The sequence below is a fragment of the Podarcis liolepis genome, assembly GCF_965112155.1.
Source record: "Podarcis liolepis genome assembly, contig: HAP1_SCAFFOLD_94, whole genome shotgun sequence".
NCBI classification, from domain to species: domain Eukaryota; kingdom Metazoa; phylum Chordata; class Lepidosauria; order Squamata; family Lacertidae; genus Podarcis; species Podarcis liolepis.
The window spans coordinates 39,854-57,162 of record NW_028148836.1 but is presented as its reverse complement, the minus strand read 5'-3'; the positions used below and the strand labels follow the sequence as shown (position 1 = coordinate 57,162).

The 17,309-nt window shown below is 47.5% G+C and overlaps 1 protein-coding gene and 1 long non-coding RNA gene across 2 annotated transcripts in view; one reads left to right on the top strand and one right to left on the bottom strand.

Annotated features, from left to right (window-relative positions):
- SMAD3 (SMAD family member 3) overlaps positions 1 to 14,338 on the top strand; it is a 63,390-nt gene extending 49,052 nt beyond the window's left edge. The window contains exons 5-9 of the mRNA XM_083520609.1: positions 545 to 595; positions 1,487 to 1,699; positions 2,593 to 2,730; positions 4,622 to 4,766; positions 7,396 to 14,338. Coding sequence (XP_083376735.1) covers positions 545 to 595; positions 1,487 to 1,699; positions 2,593 to 2,730; positions 4,622 to 4,766; positions 7,396 to 7,519 — 671 coding nt within the window. The 3' untranslated portion in view covers positions 7,520 to 14,338. The remainder of the gene's footprint in view (positions 1 to 544; positions 596 to 1,486; positions 1,700 to 2,592; positions 2,731 to 4,621; positions 4,767 to 7,395) is intronic.
- LOC310699025 lies at positions 14,011 to 17,108 on the bottom strand. The gene is made up of 2 exons (XR_014521895.1): positions 16,937 to 17,108; positions 14,011 to 14,895 (listed from the first exon to the last, which is right to left on the bottom strand). It is a non-coding gene; the product is annotated as an uncharacterized lncRNA (long non-coding RNA).
- Positions 17,109 to 17,309: the final 201 nt, after the last annotated feature.

Genomic DNA, 17,309 nt, shown 5'->3' with positions numbered 1-17,309 from the left:
AAACTTGGCCCTCCAGCTGTTTTGGGACTACAATTCCCATCATCCCTGACCACTGGTCCTGTTAACTAGGGATGATGGGAGTTGTAGTTCCCAAACAGCTGGAGGGCCAAGTTTGGCCATCACTGCACTAGGCTTTAGGCAGCAGAAGGAGCAAGTACAGTCCCCGCTGGCTGCCCTATAATCTGCTGGCGGGCACCACCTTCAGCTGCAGGATGGTGCCCTGCTCTCCCTGTGCCAGCAGTGTAACCCACCCACGTGCTGAAGGGGCAGCAGTGGGGCCCCAGATAACTCCCAGTTAGAAGTGCCTCACAAATTGTTCGTTGGACTTGCCCAAGAACTTCCTGAAGCGATTGTTGTGGATATGAATGTCATCACTATTTTAAAAGCACTATAGTAGCGGTATCAACTTAATACCTACATTGCAGGGGGGTTGGACTAGATGACTCTTTAGGTTCCTTTCAACTCTACAGTACTAGGATTCCATGTTTCTTCTTGGGCAGATAGTAGCTTACCATAATTGTATCTTCTTTCTCTCCCCACCCAGGTTCTCCAAATTTATCTCCAAATCCAATGTCCCCTGCACACAATAATCTGGGTAAGGACGGTGCCGCTTGGGCCTTTTTGAAATTCACATAGAGGTGTTTCGGGGATGGCCTAGTCAGTGATATGACGCCGGTGGGTGGGGCACCTAACAGGGAAATGTCTTGCAAAGGCAAGCCGTGGTTTGTTTTAATAATTAGTTTAAGGCTGGATTTGAAAGAAGGTTCTGACTGCATGTTATGACTTAACAGAGAATTGCATGAAAATGCTCTACAGGTGGTATTTAACACCCGTTAAACTGACCAGAATGTTTAGATCTAGGCCAAACACCTGTTGGAAATGCGGGGAGGCAGAAGCCTGAAGCCTCCCTGCTAGGAATAATGAGCAATGAAATCTCAAAGAAATTTAGGAGAATTTTCATGTATGCTACAGTAGCAGCTAGAATTTTAATCACAAAGGGTTGGAAAGGAGATGCTACCCCACCCAAACTAAATTGTCAAAACAAAATGTGAGAGTATGTAGAACTGGCCAGATTATCAGCAAAGTTTCGAGAAGTTACTGATCAAAAATTTAATAGAGAGTGGGACGTGTACAGAGTTTATTTAAAAGAACATTGCAAAAACAAAAATCCGCTGGCAGGCTTGGATTGACTTTCTGCGTGTAATAAGATAATTCGATAAAATCAATGTAATTGAAATAACCTAGAAGAGACAAAGCTTAGTGTGTAGTTAAAGAATGGAGCTTGGGAACCACAATGAGGGGATCGGAGGTCATGTGGAAACCAACTACAAATTGTTGCCTACAACAAGCACTAATTATGGAATGAATGTTTGTTTACTTTTTACTTTTTTCTTTCTGTTGATTACTTTGTGTTGTGTAGTTTTTAAAACCAACGAAGCATTAATATTTGCTCCTCTCAAATTTTCACTCCTCTCATTTCTTGCAGATCTCCAGCCAGTCACTTACTGTGAACCTGCCTTCTGGTGTTCCATCTCCTACTACGAGCTCAACCAGCGTGTCGGGGAAACTTTCCATGCGTCACAGCCCTCCATGACTGTGGACGGCTTCACCGACCCTTCAAACTCTGAGCGCTTCTGCCTCGGGTTGCTGTCGAACGTCAACCGCAACGCAGCGGTGGAGCTCACCAGGCGACACATCGGTAGCGTCTCTTTCCTTGTTGCATCCGAGGAGAGTTTGGTGGTGGAATTTGGTGGAGAGTTAGGACCACAGGAAGCCAGACTATCCTCCACCAGGGCCAAGGCTTTTTCAGTGATGGCTCTGACCTGGTGGAATGCTCTGTCACACAAGACTAGGGCCCTGCAGGACTTGATCTCCTTCCGCAGGGCCTGTAAGACAGAGCTGTTCTGCCTGGCCTTCAGTTTGAATTAGCCTGATCCTCTATTCCCTTTTCCCTTTCCTCTTCTATGAAGAAACCCTTTCTGGGACCCCACATTTAAATTCTTCCCTGGTCTCCTTCTGGCCCTAATAGGACCAACTTGGCCAGTTAGCCCTGGTGACTAGGTTCCCCCTCCCGAAAAAATGACCCCTGAATTTTTGAATTTTATTGATATTGAAGCTGCATTTTATGTTGTATTTTATGCTGTTTTTAAGTCACATTTTAATCAATGTTTTATATTTGCTGTTAGCCGCCCTGAGCCTGTTTTTTAAACTGGGAAGGGCGGGGTATGAATAAAAAATTATTATTATTATTATTATTATTATTATTATTATTATTATTATTATTATTATTATTTGGCTGGGCCACCCACCCTGGGCTACCTTGGAGGCTGGCCGTGAAAATTAATTATGAGCAACCATGTGACTTATTGGGGGGGTGGGGAAGGCAGGGATAAAATTTAAACACCTGATTTCCGTGCTGGGTAACATACTAAGTGTCTCATCCAGCCCAGCATTTTGTCTGTCTGCAGTGGCGGGGCAGGTGCCCCCAGGATAGCTTCCAAGCCATCTGAGAGAGAGCCATTGCTTCCAAATGTGTCCTTCCTTGCCTTTTGACTGCTTTTGCCCTGACTTTACTGCCCTGTATTTTCCTAGGGAGAGGAGTGAGGCTATATTACATCGGAGGGGAGGTGTTCGCTGAGTGCCTTAGCGACAGTGCCATTTTTGTCCAGTCTCCTAACTGCAACCAGCGCTATGGGTGGCATCCGGCCACTGTGTGCAAGATCCCACCAGGTAACTCACGAATGGCTTTCCTCCTTTGTTGCTGTGTGCCTGCCACTATGTCTTTTGTCCCTATGAAGGCCCCATCCACCAGCTGCCATGACTTTCAAAACTCTGCAAGGGAGGAATAGATGTGGTCTGTTTTTGGTGGATGGGAGACAAGTGCCAGCCCTTACCTGTAACCCTTGCCAGCTTTCTGAGCAGGGCTGTGTCCATGCTACCCAAACTACAGCATTTGGGGTGCAGCACCCAATGCCCCAAGAACTCTCATTTCTTGGAAGTGCTATCCACCTCTCCAGAACAATTTTCATTGACCAAGTTTCACCAGTTTTCAAGCACAGCCAAGTTCTCCGGGGCCCCCGTGGATGGGTCAATGGCAGCTGTCCAAACAACATTGATGGGGAAGTCTTCTCCAGCACAAGAGCCCACCATGTCACCCACTCCGCTTCTGGGGAAGAAGTCTCCCTTTTTTGCGGCAATGCAAATATATTAATTCTGCAAATCTTCCACTTGAACACAGGTCCTCAAACCGAACTTATTTTGCTCCTTAACTGGGCTTTCATGGCAAAGTCCTTCGGAACAGCTTTCCTCAAGTTTGTGCCTTCCAGGTGTTTTGATCACTGGGAGCTGCAGTCCCAAACATTGGGAGGGCACCAGCTTGGGGAAGCTCCTGTACCGTCGGGTTTATAGAAAGAACGTGACAGGATATATTCTAGGGATTGCAGTTTCCCCTTCATTTGCCTTCTGACCTCACTATCAGAAGGCTGTGCTTGTGTGTGTATCTGTAGGTGTTGGCCTGAGCTTGTGCCTAGATCAGCAACTCTGCGCCTGCCAAGACTTGGGAGTTCATCTGGTTGGGGCGCTGAGCAAAGCGCGGCTACGCTGTCATGTGTTTGACAGCCGACAGGAAAAGTTTTTTATTTTCCTGCCTCCCTGCGCTCCAAAGCAGCTGTGAAACTTTTTTTAAAGAGAGGGAGTTTTAGCTCGCAGCTGGGCCCGTGCATCAAAAACTTGGACTTCGGAGGAAGGAGCTCCTCTGAACGTTGAGTGGGTGACGAAGGGAGTGAACGGTGTTTTGTGTTTGTTAGTGTGCATTAAGAACTGACTGTGCAGCTTGCTACCGGAACTGAGCGCAGGTGCTTCCGCCATGATGCTGAGAGCATCTTCTCCCAGGCACCCCCAGTCTCCACTTAGCAATGGGTGTAGGTGAAGGTTAACCTCCATGGGGAGGGACTTGGGTCTTAGTCTGCAGCATCATTTACTGCTGGGCTGGGCAGACTTCAGGCTTAGAATGCAAAAAAAGAGCCGGCTGGATCAGGCCAATGGCCCATCTGGTCCAGCATCCTGTTCTCGCAGTAGCCAACCAAATGCCCAGAAGGAAACCCACAAGAGGACCTGAGCATGAGAGGTCTCTCCTTCCTTCCTGGGGTTTCCAGCAGGTGGTATTCAGAAGCATTGCTGCCTCTTGACTGTGGAGCATAGAAGTCCTTTCTTTTATCTGCCCTGAATCTTCAAACACTCTTCCTCTCCTGTTAAAATGGCAGGGTTGGGGTTTTTTTTTGGGGGGGGGTGGAAGCGGGGAAGAGGATAAGCACGTTGCATTATTAGTAAATATTACAAGGTTATGGCTGGCATTTTCAGGGTTATCCCCTCCCTCCTCTTTCGATCAGGGGGCTCATCTTCCTGACCTTGCAAGGGGTTTGAGGCAGGTGTCTGCAGGATGGTGCCTGCCATTGTGTTCACTGCCCTTGCTGCCTTTCTTACAAAGTTCTGGCTTGTGGAGGAGTGTGTTGTCACATCTCATTCAGCAAAACAATAAATAAATAAAAAATCAAATCTGTCCATGTGTCTCCACATTTCAGCAATTGCATGTTGACATTTGCTCTGGTCTTGTCTTCAACAGGTTGTAACTTGAAGATTTTTAACAACCAGGAATTTGCTGCCCTTCTGGCCCAGTCTGTGAACCAGGGCTTTGAAGCCGTCTACCAGCTGACGAGAATGTGCACGATCCGAATGAGCTTTGTCAAGGGCTGGGGGGCCGAATACAGGTCAGGTCCTCGTTGTTGTTGTTGTTGTTGTTGTTGTTGTTGTTGTTGTTGTTGTTAATGAATCCATACCCTGCCTTTCTGCAAAAGTACACAAGGCAGCCTGCAGGAGACTGGCAACTGTACAAAACAAAAGTAAAATCTAAAAGGGGGGGGGGCTGACTCTAAAAAGCAAAACAGACTAGCAAGCAAAACCAGCAGCAAGATAACGCAAGATCCATTAAGACAGGCAGGCCCCGAAGTCCTGTTATGCTGTCAAAACAAGGCAACTCTGTATGTGGTGCTGGGGTGGCTAGAAAAGAGGGGGGAATTGTCCAAATCTCACTTTTTTGTGGGGGCTGACTCTGCTTACATGCCCTTGAGAAAGGGGAGCTGTGGGAGGGAGGGGACATCAGTGCAGGAAATCCTGCAAGCTTCTCCATTGTGGATAAGGCAAAGATGGCTGAATTTTCCAGGTTGGGGCCCTGGTGGTGATGTAGTATCAGGGCCCCTTCTGTTTTACCTGCTCAATCCATCTCGCATGGGGACTGTCTTCTCTCTCTTCTTTTTAATCCATTGTATGGGGGGGGGAGGGTAGGTAGCTAACTTGTGGCCCTCCAGGTGGTGTTAGACTACAGCTCCCATCCTCCCTGACCACTGGCCATGCTTGCTGAGGCTGATGGAAACTGGAGTCCAGTGACTTCCGGAGGGCATTGCATCGATCACCCCTGCTCTGCACGTTTAGAGTTGGAGTCTAGGGGACTAGGAGATGGAAGGAATCTATTCTGAGATTGGAGAAGTTAATAAGAGTGTGGTGCTGATAACCCCAAGGTTGCAGGTTTGATCCCCATAGGGGCATAGCTGTCAACGTTTCCCTTTTTTTAAGGGAAATTCCCTTATTCCGAATAGGATTCCTCGCAAGAAAAGGGAAAAGTTGACAGCTATGCATAGGGGACAACTGCATATTCCTGCATTGCAGGGGATTGGACTACATGATGCTCAGGGTCCCTTCCAACTCTACAATTTTATGAATTATTTCTAAGTAAGCAACTTTTGTGCACCATGTGAGAGGTGAGAGTGTTTTCAGTTAAGAACCTAAGAGCCTTGCTGGATCAGACCAGTGGCCCATCCAGCCCAGCATCCTGTTCTCAAAGTGGCCAACCAGGTGCCCGTGGGAAACTCACAAGCAGGATCTGAGCGCAAGAGCCCTCTCCCCTCCTGCAGTTTCCAGCAGCGAAGACTCAGAAGCACTACTGCCTCTGACCACGGAGGCAGAGCATGGCCATCGTGGCTAATGGCTACTGCTTGTACACCCCCTTGCTAGTGACTCTGGGGGAAAAGACGTGGGGATTGAACACAGCCTAATTCTTGCTTGGTTGAAGGTGCTGTGCAGACAGGATGAAAGCCAGGAAGATTCTTAAAGGGCATTCTGGGTCCCTGTTCCTTGGTCTTCTTCAAGAGAGGGCTCCCCATCAAGGTCTCCTTGCAGCTGCGCCTTTGCAGGCCTCCTCCTCCTCCTCCTTGCAAGTGACTGGAGATGAAGCCCAGAGCCGAGGCCTCTCGGGTTACCCCCTTCAACTTCTCCAGATGTCTGGAGTCTATTTTGTTTTGAAACCAGCTCGCTCCCTCCCTCCCTTCTTGCCGACTGTGTTTCGTCTTGGCCGAGGGCCAGGGCTCTTAATGAGATCCAGATGAGTGGGTTGCATTGGGTGGGGAGGGACTGGCTCTCATTCGGGGATGGTGCTCCAGTCCAGAGTGCCTTTTGCTCTTGGTGCGATATGGCCGCTGTCCTCCAGTGAGTTAACTTTGGCATCGCCAGGGTTGGTGCGTCTAGTTGGGTCTCTGTCCCAGCGCAAAGCTACCCCCGCTTCCCAAATCATCCGCCTTTGCTGTTTTTGCTCTTCAGGCTTTTGATTTGTACAAAAGATGTGCTTTAGGGAGCCATGTAGCTGCACAGAATGAGCTTCCCATTCTGTCCCCACCCCCTCTCTAAGTCAGTGGCTTGGGAATGGGTGTGGTGATTCTCTTTGACAATTACAGGGTAGCCAAAATAGGTTTTGGGTTGTGCTTGCAGAGACAGGGGAGGTGCTTCTTAACACCTGCAAAGCTTCCTGGGAGGGTTTACAGCTCTACAGGGTTCAGTCTTTGGACTCTGGCACACAAACTGGCATCCTGAGAAACCCCTTCCCTTTTTATTTTGTTTTTAAGCATAAGCTTCTAGTCTTCAAGGCTATGGACAGGGGCTTACATGTGTGTGGGCAGAGGGGCAGCTAAAACCTTCATGTAGCTCTTTGTCAAGTCTGCACAGTTGGAGACCCACCCAGTGAAATATTGCCTGCCCTCCTGCCCTCCATGTCTCAAATTTACCTCCTGTTTCTGTCTCCCTCCCTTAGATTGCAGAAAAGGGGGGGCTGCCCAGCTGTTGAAAGGCCACGCAAGTTCTGGGGGCTGTGCAGGGCTGCCTCCCCTCCCCCCTGTTGAATAGTAGAAGCCGAACAAGGGGGTGCACACTTTAAAATATGCAGCTCTGGAACTGACACAATCTGTACTGGTTGCAGAATTCCTGGTGGAAAACTTAGATAGCTTCTCTTGCGATTTTTAGTGTGGGGAGCACATAGCCCTGATTCTCATTCTTCCTTCTCCTCTTTTCTAGGCGGCAGACGGTCACAAGCACTCCCTGCTGGATCGAGCTTCATCTGAACGGCCCCTTACAGTGGCTAGACAAGGTCCTGACCCAGATGGGCTCCCCAAGCATCCGCTGTTCCAGCGTGTCTTAAAGGAGCCTGGAAGCAGAAGCCTAGACTTGCAAGCGGAATCTGTTGTAACTCCTGGCAAAGGACAACCTAAGTCAGTCCCTCACCTGAGAATTTACCTCTCTTTGTTTTTTAAAAAGAAAACTTACGGATCGCGTTGAAAACGAGCATTTAGGGTTCGCTAGTGACGTTGTGGCCGACAGCCTCTTGAGGCCCGATGCCACGTAGTGATGGCTCCTTCCTCTCAGTGAAAGATTTTGCTCTGGCGCTGCTTGAACGAACAGAGGTTTTGCCGTTGCAGTGCCTCGTGGACCTGGCCCAGACAGTTGGCACTTCAGTCGTAGAGAAATTTTGGACTATGGTAGAAGATGTTTTGACACACGCTGCCAAGTGTGAGTTCCAGTGAAGTGGAGCAAGACTTGCGACTTCCCTTGCAGAGGTTCTGCAGCTCACGTCGGATGTCCACAGATGCCCTTGTCAGCAGTTCTCAGAACGGGGGAGAGCAAGGAGAAGGGCCTCTTCTGTCTGTCTCTATCCTCTGCCATCCCACCGCCAGCCTGGCCGCTTCACTAGAGGACATCCAGCTTGGGAAATGGGTGGCAGAGGGACTGCTTTTACATTCCTTTTTTAAAAAAAAGCTTTTGCTTCTGTGCCTGCATTTCCGCCTGCCAGGCCCATCCCTGTTAGACCATTTGAAGGAATGGTGAGGAAAGGGTAAGGAGAGAGTAGCAATTCAATGAAGCAGCATTGCCCCAAGCTTACAGATATTTCACTTCTTGCAGTGTGGAAGGCCTGATTTATACTGTAGTTGCAATGATCTCAGAGGTGGTATTATGCACAACATCACTACATTCCACTTCAGTGTATATTTCAGTGTTCCTTCTCTGTCACAGGGAGATCTTGTTGATTTTCCTCTGATTTCCCCATTAACCTATTTAACTTGTGGGTTGTCCTCACAATGTGCTGCCTTAACTAACTTGTTTTAAAGGCTCTGAAAGTTCATTAGGGGAGTCTTGGGGAAAGGGAGCTCAGCAGTCTTGTTTTAATGGGCTGGCAGTCAAAGGCTCATCTGATAAGGGAAAAGAAGTGCTAATAATAAATGGCCCAGGGCAGATTCAGCCAAGGCTATGGCATTGCCCATTGGTATCCCTGGTCCTGTATAAATTGATATGCTCCTTTGCTAAGGACAGGTAGCATCTGCAATTGGTAAGAAATGTGCATCCGACCAAGACTGCTTGACTGACAGTTTTTGCTTCTTAGAGTGGTTAAGGAGCTGTAAATAGATCACACATTCTTCCTGCTCTGTAGAATGGCAGGTGTGTGTCTGTTCAGTGCTCTATGTCCTGGTCAGCATTTTGGACGAGGGCAAGAGCAGTGTGTGGTAATCAGTGTGAACTGATCAAGAAATGTGAGATTACCAGTGCCCAGCCAAGACCTGTTGCAGGTACAGGGGAATGTACAGGCAGTTAAATCTCCCAGTTCTAGGATGATTTGCAAGAGGCCCATCGCAGCACTTAAAGCCGCTATCATTGAGCTGTTGCTCCGATGAAGGTAGTGAACATATTTTTAATGACTAAAGGCTACCTTCCTTAGTAGTTCCTGAGAACCCTATTTGAGACACCTTGTGGCCACTGTAAGATGACTCAAGGAGCTGCTTAAAATATGCTAAATAGATTTTCTGCCTTTGCAGCATAGTGGATTTGCAAATATCTGTAAATGCTGGTTTGAAGATGCCGTTTCTGTTTCACATATTGAATTTGGTTGGGTATTTGTCAAATCTAGGAGGAGCCAAACTATCACAAAGCTCCACTGCTGTTAATGGGAATACGCAAGAACCAGATAAGCAGCCCTTTGTCAAAATGGACAGACCAGTCTTGGCAGTAACAGAAATCGGGACCGTGAGGAGCATTATTTTTAGCCCAGCTGTGTTTGTTACTGAAATATAATTGCCAGGTGCACCCTGATTACTGGTGTTGCGCTTGTTCAAGGTGTTTTTGCTCAACAAGGCATTACAGAATGGATGGGCAACTTCCTGGATCAGGGAAATTCCTTTCTTTTCATCTACTGTTATTTGCCCAGTAGACACAGATATGTGTGACACACAGAAAACAAAGTAGTCCCATTAAGTTCAATGGGACTACAGTGGAACCTTGGGTTACGTACCGTCCACCTTACGAGTGCTTTGGGTAACAAGCTCTGCTAACCCAGAAGTAGATGCCCCTAGTTGCGAACTTTGCCCCGGGATGCAAGCAGAAGTTGCATGCCGGCAAAAGTCGCACACCGGCGGCACGGCAGCAGCAGGAGGCCCCATTAACGAAAGTGCACCTCATGTTAAGAACGGTTTCGGGTTAAGAATGGACCTCTGGAACGAATTAAGTTCATAACCAGAGGTACCACTGTTCTTCGTAGTCTGTGTCCCATATATTGGTGTGCTTAAATACCTTTAGGATCTGGTACCTGCTAAGCTAGGGACATAGGAAGCTGCCTTAATGCAGAATCAGGTCATTGGTCCATCTTGCTCTGTGTCGTCTACACTGCTTAACTCTCCAGGGTTTCAAGCAAAGTTATCTCCCAGCCCTTTCTGAAGATGATGGGGATTGAACTACAGAGACGCTCGACCATGGAGCTTGGGACCCTCCCCCATTTATAACTGGATGGTGTGGTCTTTGTGGATTTGTCGTTTGTACATACTCTGCCATTGGGGGAATGTTTGTTGTCCCTTTTGTATACAGACTCCCATTTTAATTCACAAACGATTAGCAAGGTAGAGGAAACCTCAAAATTCAGAAATTCACCTTCTAGCATACACACATTCATCTCACCAGGTTTTTGAGGATCCACACACACTCAGTTTCCTTCTTAGGTCTCTCCTCTCTGTAGACAAATTGCATATACCCCAAGCACGTTTGATAAGCCGACCTGTGCCTCTTTCCTCATGTGAAACGTGCCACATGAACACACTCACTACCAAGGAAGGCTTCCAGTCCCTAATGCCCAGCAAATGATTGTGCGTGAGGGAGATTTGTGCTGTTTCCCATATTGGAGATGCTCCTCTTCACATGTCCCTCCAAGTTTCAGCATCTTATGGAGGGAGACCCCCTTTCTTATTTATCAAGTGTCATCAGAAATGCAAGACATGCAACTGAAACCAATGGGGGGTGGAATGGTTTCTGAAAGATGTGGTTAATATGCCTTGTATCCAAATAGTAGAATTCAAAATTACAGCATTCCCCCCCCCCATTGAGTTTCTCAACATAGGAAACTGCCTTATACCAAGTTAGACCATTAGCTCAGTACTGTCTGCACTGGTTGGCAGCCGCTTGCCAGGGTTTCTTGCAGGGATGCCTCCCAGCCCTACCTGGGGGGGGGGGGTACCAGGTTGCATCTGGGGCCTTCTGCATGGCAGCAGATACTCTGCCACTGAAGTGGGTCCCTTCACCCAAAGCGTTTTACACAATTACATGCTACACTATAAACGTCTGCACTATAAACTGTTGTTTTCGTAATAGATATGCACGCCTCCCGAGTTAGACCGTTTAGCTTTTTAATAAAGTGAGGTTTGTTTTGTTTTGTTTCTAGATATAAGGTGGAATTCAGGCAAATGTACTCAAGTGCACTTAACTTCCTCCGAATTGCATCCTTAGTACCTTGTTCCACAGGCCCCTCGTGCCTTGCCAGATAGCAGTTAGGAAGAGGAGCTGCAAAATGGGGGACTCAGCTATAGCTTCCCTCCCCACACTCCCCTTGTGGACCTTCTCCCCCTCCTTTCCTCCCTCCTCTCATTGTGCCTCACTGCAGGTGAAAAGGGCTTGTGCACAATGGGACCAAGGAAGGAACCAGAAATGGCTGCAAGGAGGATGACATCCTGTGTTTCAGCTGTGGTTATTTTGGAGAGACTGGCAGGCAGCACCATAGCAAGTCCCATTTCCCTGCCCTCCGTGCCTGCCAGGGCTTCCTTATTCTGTCCTACAGACAACGACACTGCTCTATGCATGTTTTGCAAATCCTCTTCCGCAGGTTAAAAGTTAATAATGTCACCTTAGATGCTGTTGCAGAGCTGCTCGGATCCCAGACTTGTCATGCCAAGAGCAAGAGGGTGTTGGCAAGGACATTGCCTTCCTCTGAGGTTTTTAAACAGGTTGGATGGGCATCTGTCAGGGATTCTGTAGCTGTGATTCCTGCATTGCGGGGGGTTGGACTAGATGACCCTTGGGTCCCTTCCAGTTCTATGATTCTGTGTAAAAAGCCACCAGCCTTGCAATCTCCTTATTCTGGCTGGAGCTGCACATCACTAGCGTCTTAATTATGTCACACAATTCTGATTTGGTTTTGAGTGGCACAGATGTTTATTTTTATACTAAAGCAGCCAACAAGCCCTAAAGCTGGGTATATGTTACTTTGTAGAAGAGCTTTGCCCAACTTAAGTGGTAGTTTGGTCCAGATGGTCAGATGAAACGCAAGGTTATTGTTCAGTACTGCCCACATTATAAACTTTTGTTTTTAGTTGCTCCCCACCCCCTTTTCCCTGTCTTGCAGTGTCCACAGGTCCACCTCCTCCACTGCAATGAAGGGAGATACCATGTGCTGGGAGCAGGGCTGTGACCACATGGGAGGCTGCTGTGGAGAACTTCTAGTCTTTACTCTCTGTCCCCATTTGTCTTAAATATGCTTCTTTATTGACACTAATTAAGAGGGAATCATAAAGCACTTGGGCCTTGCTTAATGTGGCCTGTAACTTCCATTTGCCATGCTTAATTTTCAAAAAGAGAGAGGCTCCATCAAATAAAACTCTGTGCATGCTCAGAGGCACCCTCCTGTTTACAGTGATGTCACACGCTCCTGGCATTTCACCTTGGTTCCTGGGGCTGGGCCCTGGCTCCAACGAAGCTCTGCCTCCCCTCCCCCAAATGCCAAAAGGGTGACTGTGATTATGTGGCTTTTAAGAAAAATATTTTTAACTTGTACAGGATTTTGATATGTAGCACTAGTGTATGCTATTAGATCTATACGTGTACCCATACTGGAATCTGCTCTTTTTTTAGCTGTACTCCTCAGCCTCTGTGCAAGGAGTTTTTGGTATCTTGTTAACTGGTTATCGAGTCACTAGCTGGGCCTTTGACTCTTACACATGTGTTTCTTTACCATGGCTGCTGGCCAGCACACCTAGGTGGCCTTGACTGATGTGTGTGTGTGTGTGTGTGTGTGTGTGATTGACTGATGAAACTGTTTTTCCGTTTTAATTAACGTATTGAATCAAGTTGCAATGTGTATTATTTTGCATCTAGCTTACTGTAGAGAAGACTCTCTCCCCCGCCCCAGTCTGGTTGCCCTCCAGCTGCTTTTGGACTACCAACCTCCAGCATGGAGGAGGCTACCAGGTCCAGGGAAGCTGCTGTAGAGTTTTAAGGCCTGTGCAATCAAATGTTAACTAGCAGCAATCACTTGCAGGAGGGATTGGAAAATGGGTCTGCGGCTGGCAGGGCACCTCGACAAAAGGCAGTGTGTTAGAAGATGGAGGAATGGTCTGGAAGAGGCTGGTTTAAGCCGAGCGTTATGAAAAGTTGGGGGGGAAACTGCTCTGAAGCAACTCTTGAATCTACCTACCTACACCTAATGACAGGTTTTGGTGCAAAAGGGATGATAACTGCAAAACACTCTCGCTCCTGGGGCTTTAGCAGTCCTGTGTGGTAGGGAACATGCCAGTGGTAATATCCTAACTTATAACTTTTCTAGGGTAGAGTGAGACATTATTAGCCCTCCCCCCCCCCACTTCTCTTTTTGTAGGGTAGTCCAGTTTGAGCCACAGGGTTAAAATTGTTAATATAGCTTTATAGATTTCCATATTTATGTAACTTCTTTCAATAGTCGAGATTGGACCAGGTATTTAAATTTGTCCGAAAAGGACATTTTGGGGTTGAAGAGTTGAGAATTTCATTTGTGTGTGGGGAGGGGGGTTGTACTTAAAATACAACCACCTGATGGAGTTGGATTGGAAAGTAAAAAAGACCCCTATCCAGCCCGAAATTAAGCACTTTACAGCCCACTGATAGCAGTAGGAGAGTTAAGTGAATGACTAATCTCTTCCAATTATATTAGTGGGGAACGTACTTAATGTTTGGCTGGATCATGCCCACAGTAAACCCACCCCCTCCCGCCCACCAGCCCTATTATGTTGTGTTTGATAAGTGGCATATAATTTTTGGTACAAGACTGAGTGGTATTAGGTACCCTCCGTTTTCAATGTGCTAGAATTGAGACCTATTGAAATGGAAAGTGGTTGGGTCACTATGCCACTCTGGTGCCCTCCTGATGCTTCGCACCACAACTCCCATCAACCCCATCACTCTATGGCTATGCTGGCTGGGGCTGATGGGAGTTGTAGTCCCAGATCCTCTGGAGGGCCCCACATTGGTAAAGGCTGCTTTGCATATGCATTCTCCTGCTTCGTTAGTGGTTAACACCTTCAGATGGATGAGCTGTTACTTGTAATGCTTTCAAGTATCCAGAGCCTGAAATGGTTTGGGGTTTTTTAAGAACTATTATCATCAGTGAAACATATATGGAGTAAATAGTATGGTTTGCCTTTCCACCTCTGTTCCCCTGCAATCAGTAGCTGCTCATTTCAGGAGACTGCCGTGTTCTTCAAGCATCTTCTGTCTTTAGATGGAGGTAGCTCAGCAATCAGTTCCTTGAAAAAAGTGTTTCTCTTGCAATCTGGTCTGCATCCAGTATTTGCTTTTTCTCTATTTTATACCTGAGGATTATGTATTAATGAACCTTTGCTTGTCATCTATGGGTCTTTAGTTTATTAAGCTTATTTTTATTAAAAGCCTGTAATATCCATGTCCTCTTCTTTCTTATATGAAACTTGTACAATTCTTTTTTTCCCAGGGTGGGTGGGTGCTGGTTGTTAAATCTATAATGATCCCTTCTTAGGAGGGTACTTGCATTAAAATAACACCTACATCAGTTATGGGGGCAGGACCTTTGACGAAAGCTATCTGCAGTGAGCTGATAGCGAACTGCAGGTTGCTTAATAATCCCTCATGCATAGTGAACACTCTGGGTGCATGATTCTGCAAGTAATTCAAATGAGAGGTTGGTCAGACAGAACCATCCCTTCTGTTTTATAAAAACTTAATGGCAGTCTTAGCCGCCTTCCCCTGCCATAGGCATTGTGATCCTGGGGGTGGGAGGTCCTGTAATGCACAACAGAGGGTACCAAACGGATCAGGGTAGTTCACCTGTGGCCCTCCAGATGCTGCTTGAATGAAACTGTGACTAGCTTTTGAAATTTCAATATACTGGGGCATGACATATTTTTCCCAAAAGAAAGCCACGCAAATAGTTAGGCTTACCATATTTTTCTATGTATAAGACACCCCCATGTACAGTGGTACCTCGCAAGACGAACGCCTCGCAAGACGGAAAACCCGCTAGACGAAAGGGTTTTCCGTTTTGGAGGCGCTTCGCAAGACGAATTTCCCTATGGGCTTGCTTCGCAAGACGACAGCCCATAGGGAAATATCCGGGACAGCGGGGAAGCGCAGCGTGTCTTCCCCACTGTCCTCGGACCTCCTCCGAAGCCGGGCGGTGGGGCGGGAACGCCTCCTCCCGCCGCCGCCGGGCTTCGGAACGCTGCTCCGAAGCCGGGCGGGGGGGGGGCGGGAACACCTTCTAAAGGCGAGCGGGGGGCGAAAGTCTTTGTCCCCCCTGCCTGCCTTCCCAGGGGCTTTTAAATCGCCCCGGACAGCGGAGAAGTCCTCCGCTGTCCCGGGGCGATTTTAAAATGCCGCCCGCCAGCATTTTAAGATTGCCCGGACAGCGGAGAAGTCCTCCGCTGTCCCGGGGTTTTTTAAAATGCTGGGGGTGGGAAGAAAAGCCCTCCCCCCCCCAGCCTTCATAAGAGGTCCGGGGACAGAGTGTCCCCGGACCTGGTCTGAAGGCGGTTTCCCTAGGAACGCATTAATTGATTTTCAATGCATTCCTATGGGAAACCGTGCATCGCAAGACGAAAAACTCGCAAGACGAAGAGACTTGCGGAACGAATTAATTTCGTCTTGCGAGGCACCACTGTACAGTGGTAACTTGGGTTACATATGCTTCAGTTTACAGACTCTGCTAACCCAGAAATATTACCTTGGATTAAGAACTTTGCTTCAGGGTGAGTACAGAAATCGTGCAGCGGCGGCACAGCGGCAGCAGCAGGAGGCTCCATTAGCTAAAGTGGTGCTTCAGGCTAAGAACAGACCTCCAGAACAAATTAAGTTCTTAACCCAAGGTTGTTGTTGTTTAGTCGTGTCCGACTCTTCGTGACCCCATGGACCAGAGCATGCCAGGCACTTCTGTCTTCCACTGTCTCCCGCAGTTTGGTCAGACTCATGTTTGTAGCTTCGAGAACACTATCTAACCATCTTGTCCTCTGTCGTCCCCTTCTCCTTGTGCCCTCAATCTTTCCCAACATCAGGGTCTTTTCCAGGGAGTCTTCTCTTCTCATGAGGTGGCCAAAGTATTGGAGCCTCAGCTTCATGATCTGTCCTTCCAGGGAGCACTCAGGGCTAATTTCCTTAAGAATGGATGCGTTTGATCTTCTTGCAGTCCATGGGACTCTCAAGAGTCTCCTCCAGCACCAGAATTCAAAAGCATCAATTCTTCGGCGATCAGCCTTCTTTATGGTCCAGCTCTCACTTCCATACATCACTACTGGGAAAACCATGGCTTTAACTATACGGACCTTTGTTGGCAAGGTGATGTCTCTGCTTTTTAAGATGCTGTCTAGGTTTGCCATTGCCTTTCTCCCAAGGAGCAGGCGTCTTTTAATTTTGTGACTGCTGTCACTATCTGCAGTGATCATGGAGCCCAAGAAAGTAAACTCTCTCACTGCCTCCATTTCTTCCCCTTCTATTTGCCAGGAGGTGATGGGCCCAGTGGCCATGATCTTTGTTTTTTTGATGTTGAGCTTCAGACCATATTTTGCGCTCTCCTCTTTCACCCTCATTAAAAGGTTCTTTAATTCCTCCTCACTTTCTGCCATCAAGGTTGTGTCATCTGCATATCTGAGGTTGTTGACATTTCTTCCCGCAATCTTAATTCCGTCTTGGGATTCATCCAGCCCAGCCTTTCGCATGATGAATTCTGCATATAAGTTAAATAAGCAGGAAGACAATATACAGCCTTGCCGTACTCCTTTCCCAATTTTGAACCAATCAGTTGTTCCATATCCAGTTCTAACTGTAGCTTCTTGTCCCACATAGAGATTTCTCAGGAGACAGATGAGGTGATCAAGCACTCCCATTTCTTTAAGAACTTGCCATAGTTTGCTGTGGTCGACACAGTCAAAGGCTTTTGCATAGTCAATGAAGCAAAAGTAGATGTCTTTCTGGAACTCTCTAGCTTTCTCCATAATCCAGCGTAACCCAAGGTACCACTGTATAAAACAACCCCTATTTTTTTTAACCCAAAATTAAGAAATTAAGTTGTTTAGCTTTTTTGGGGGGTGGGGGAGGTCACTTCCACCAATCACTCACCCACCACTGCTGATTACTTGCCACAGCCACTGCCAATCGCGCACCATGCTGTAGCCGCCAATCGTCTGCCCGCTCACCACAGCCAATCGCCAGCAGGCCTTGCCGCAGCCACCAATCACCTGCCCGCTCACCGCTGCCAATTAACTGCACGTCCCCCCTCTGCATTCGTTATCCGTATGTAAGACGACGCCCAATTTTTGCAGATTTTTTTTTTAACAAAAAGCATAGTCTTATACACGGAAAAATACAGTATTTAGTTTTTGACCCTAAACTATTCCTCACTGTCT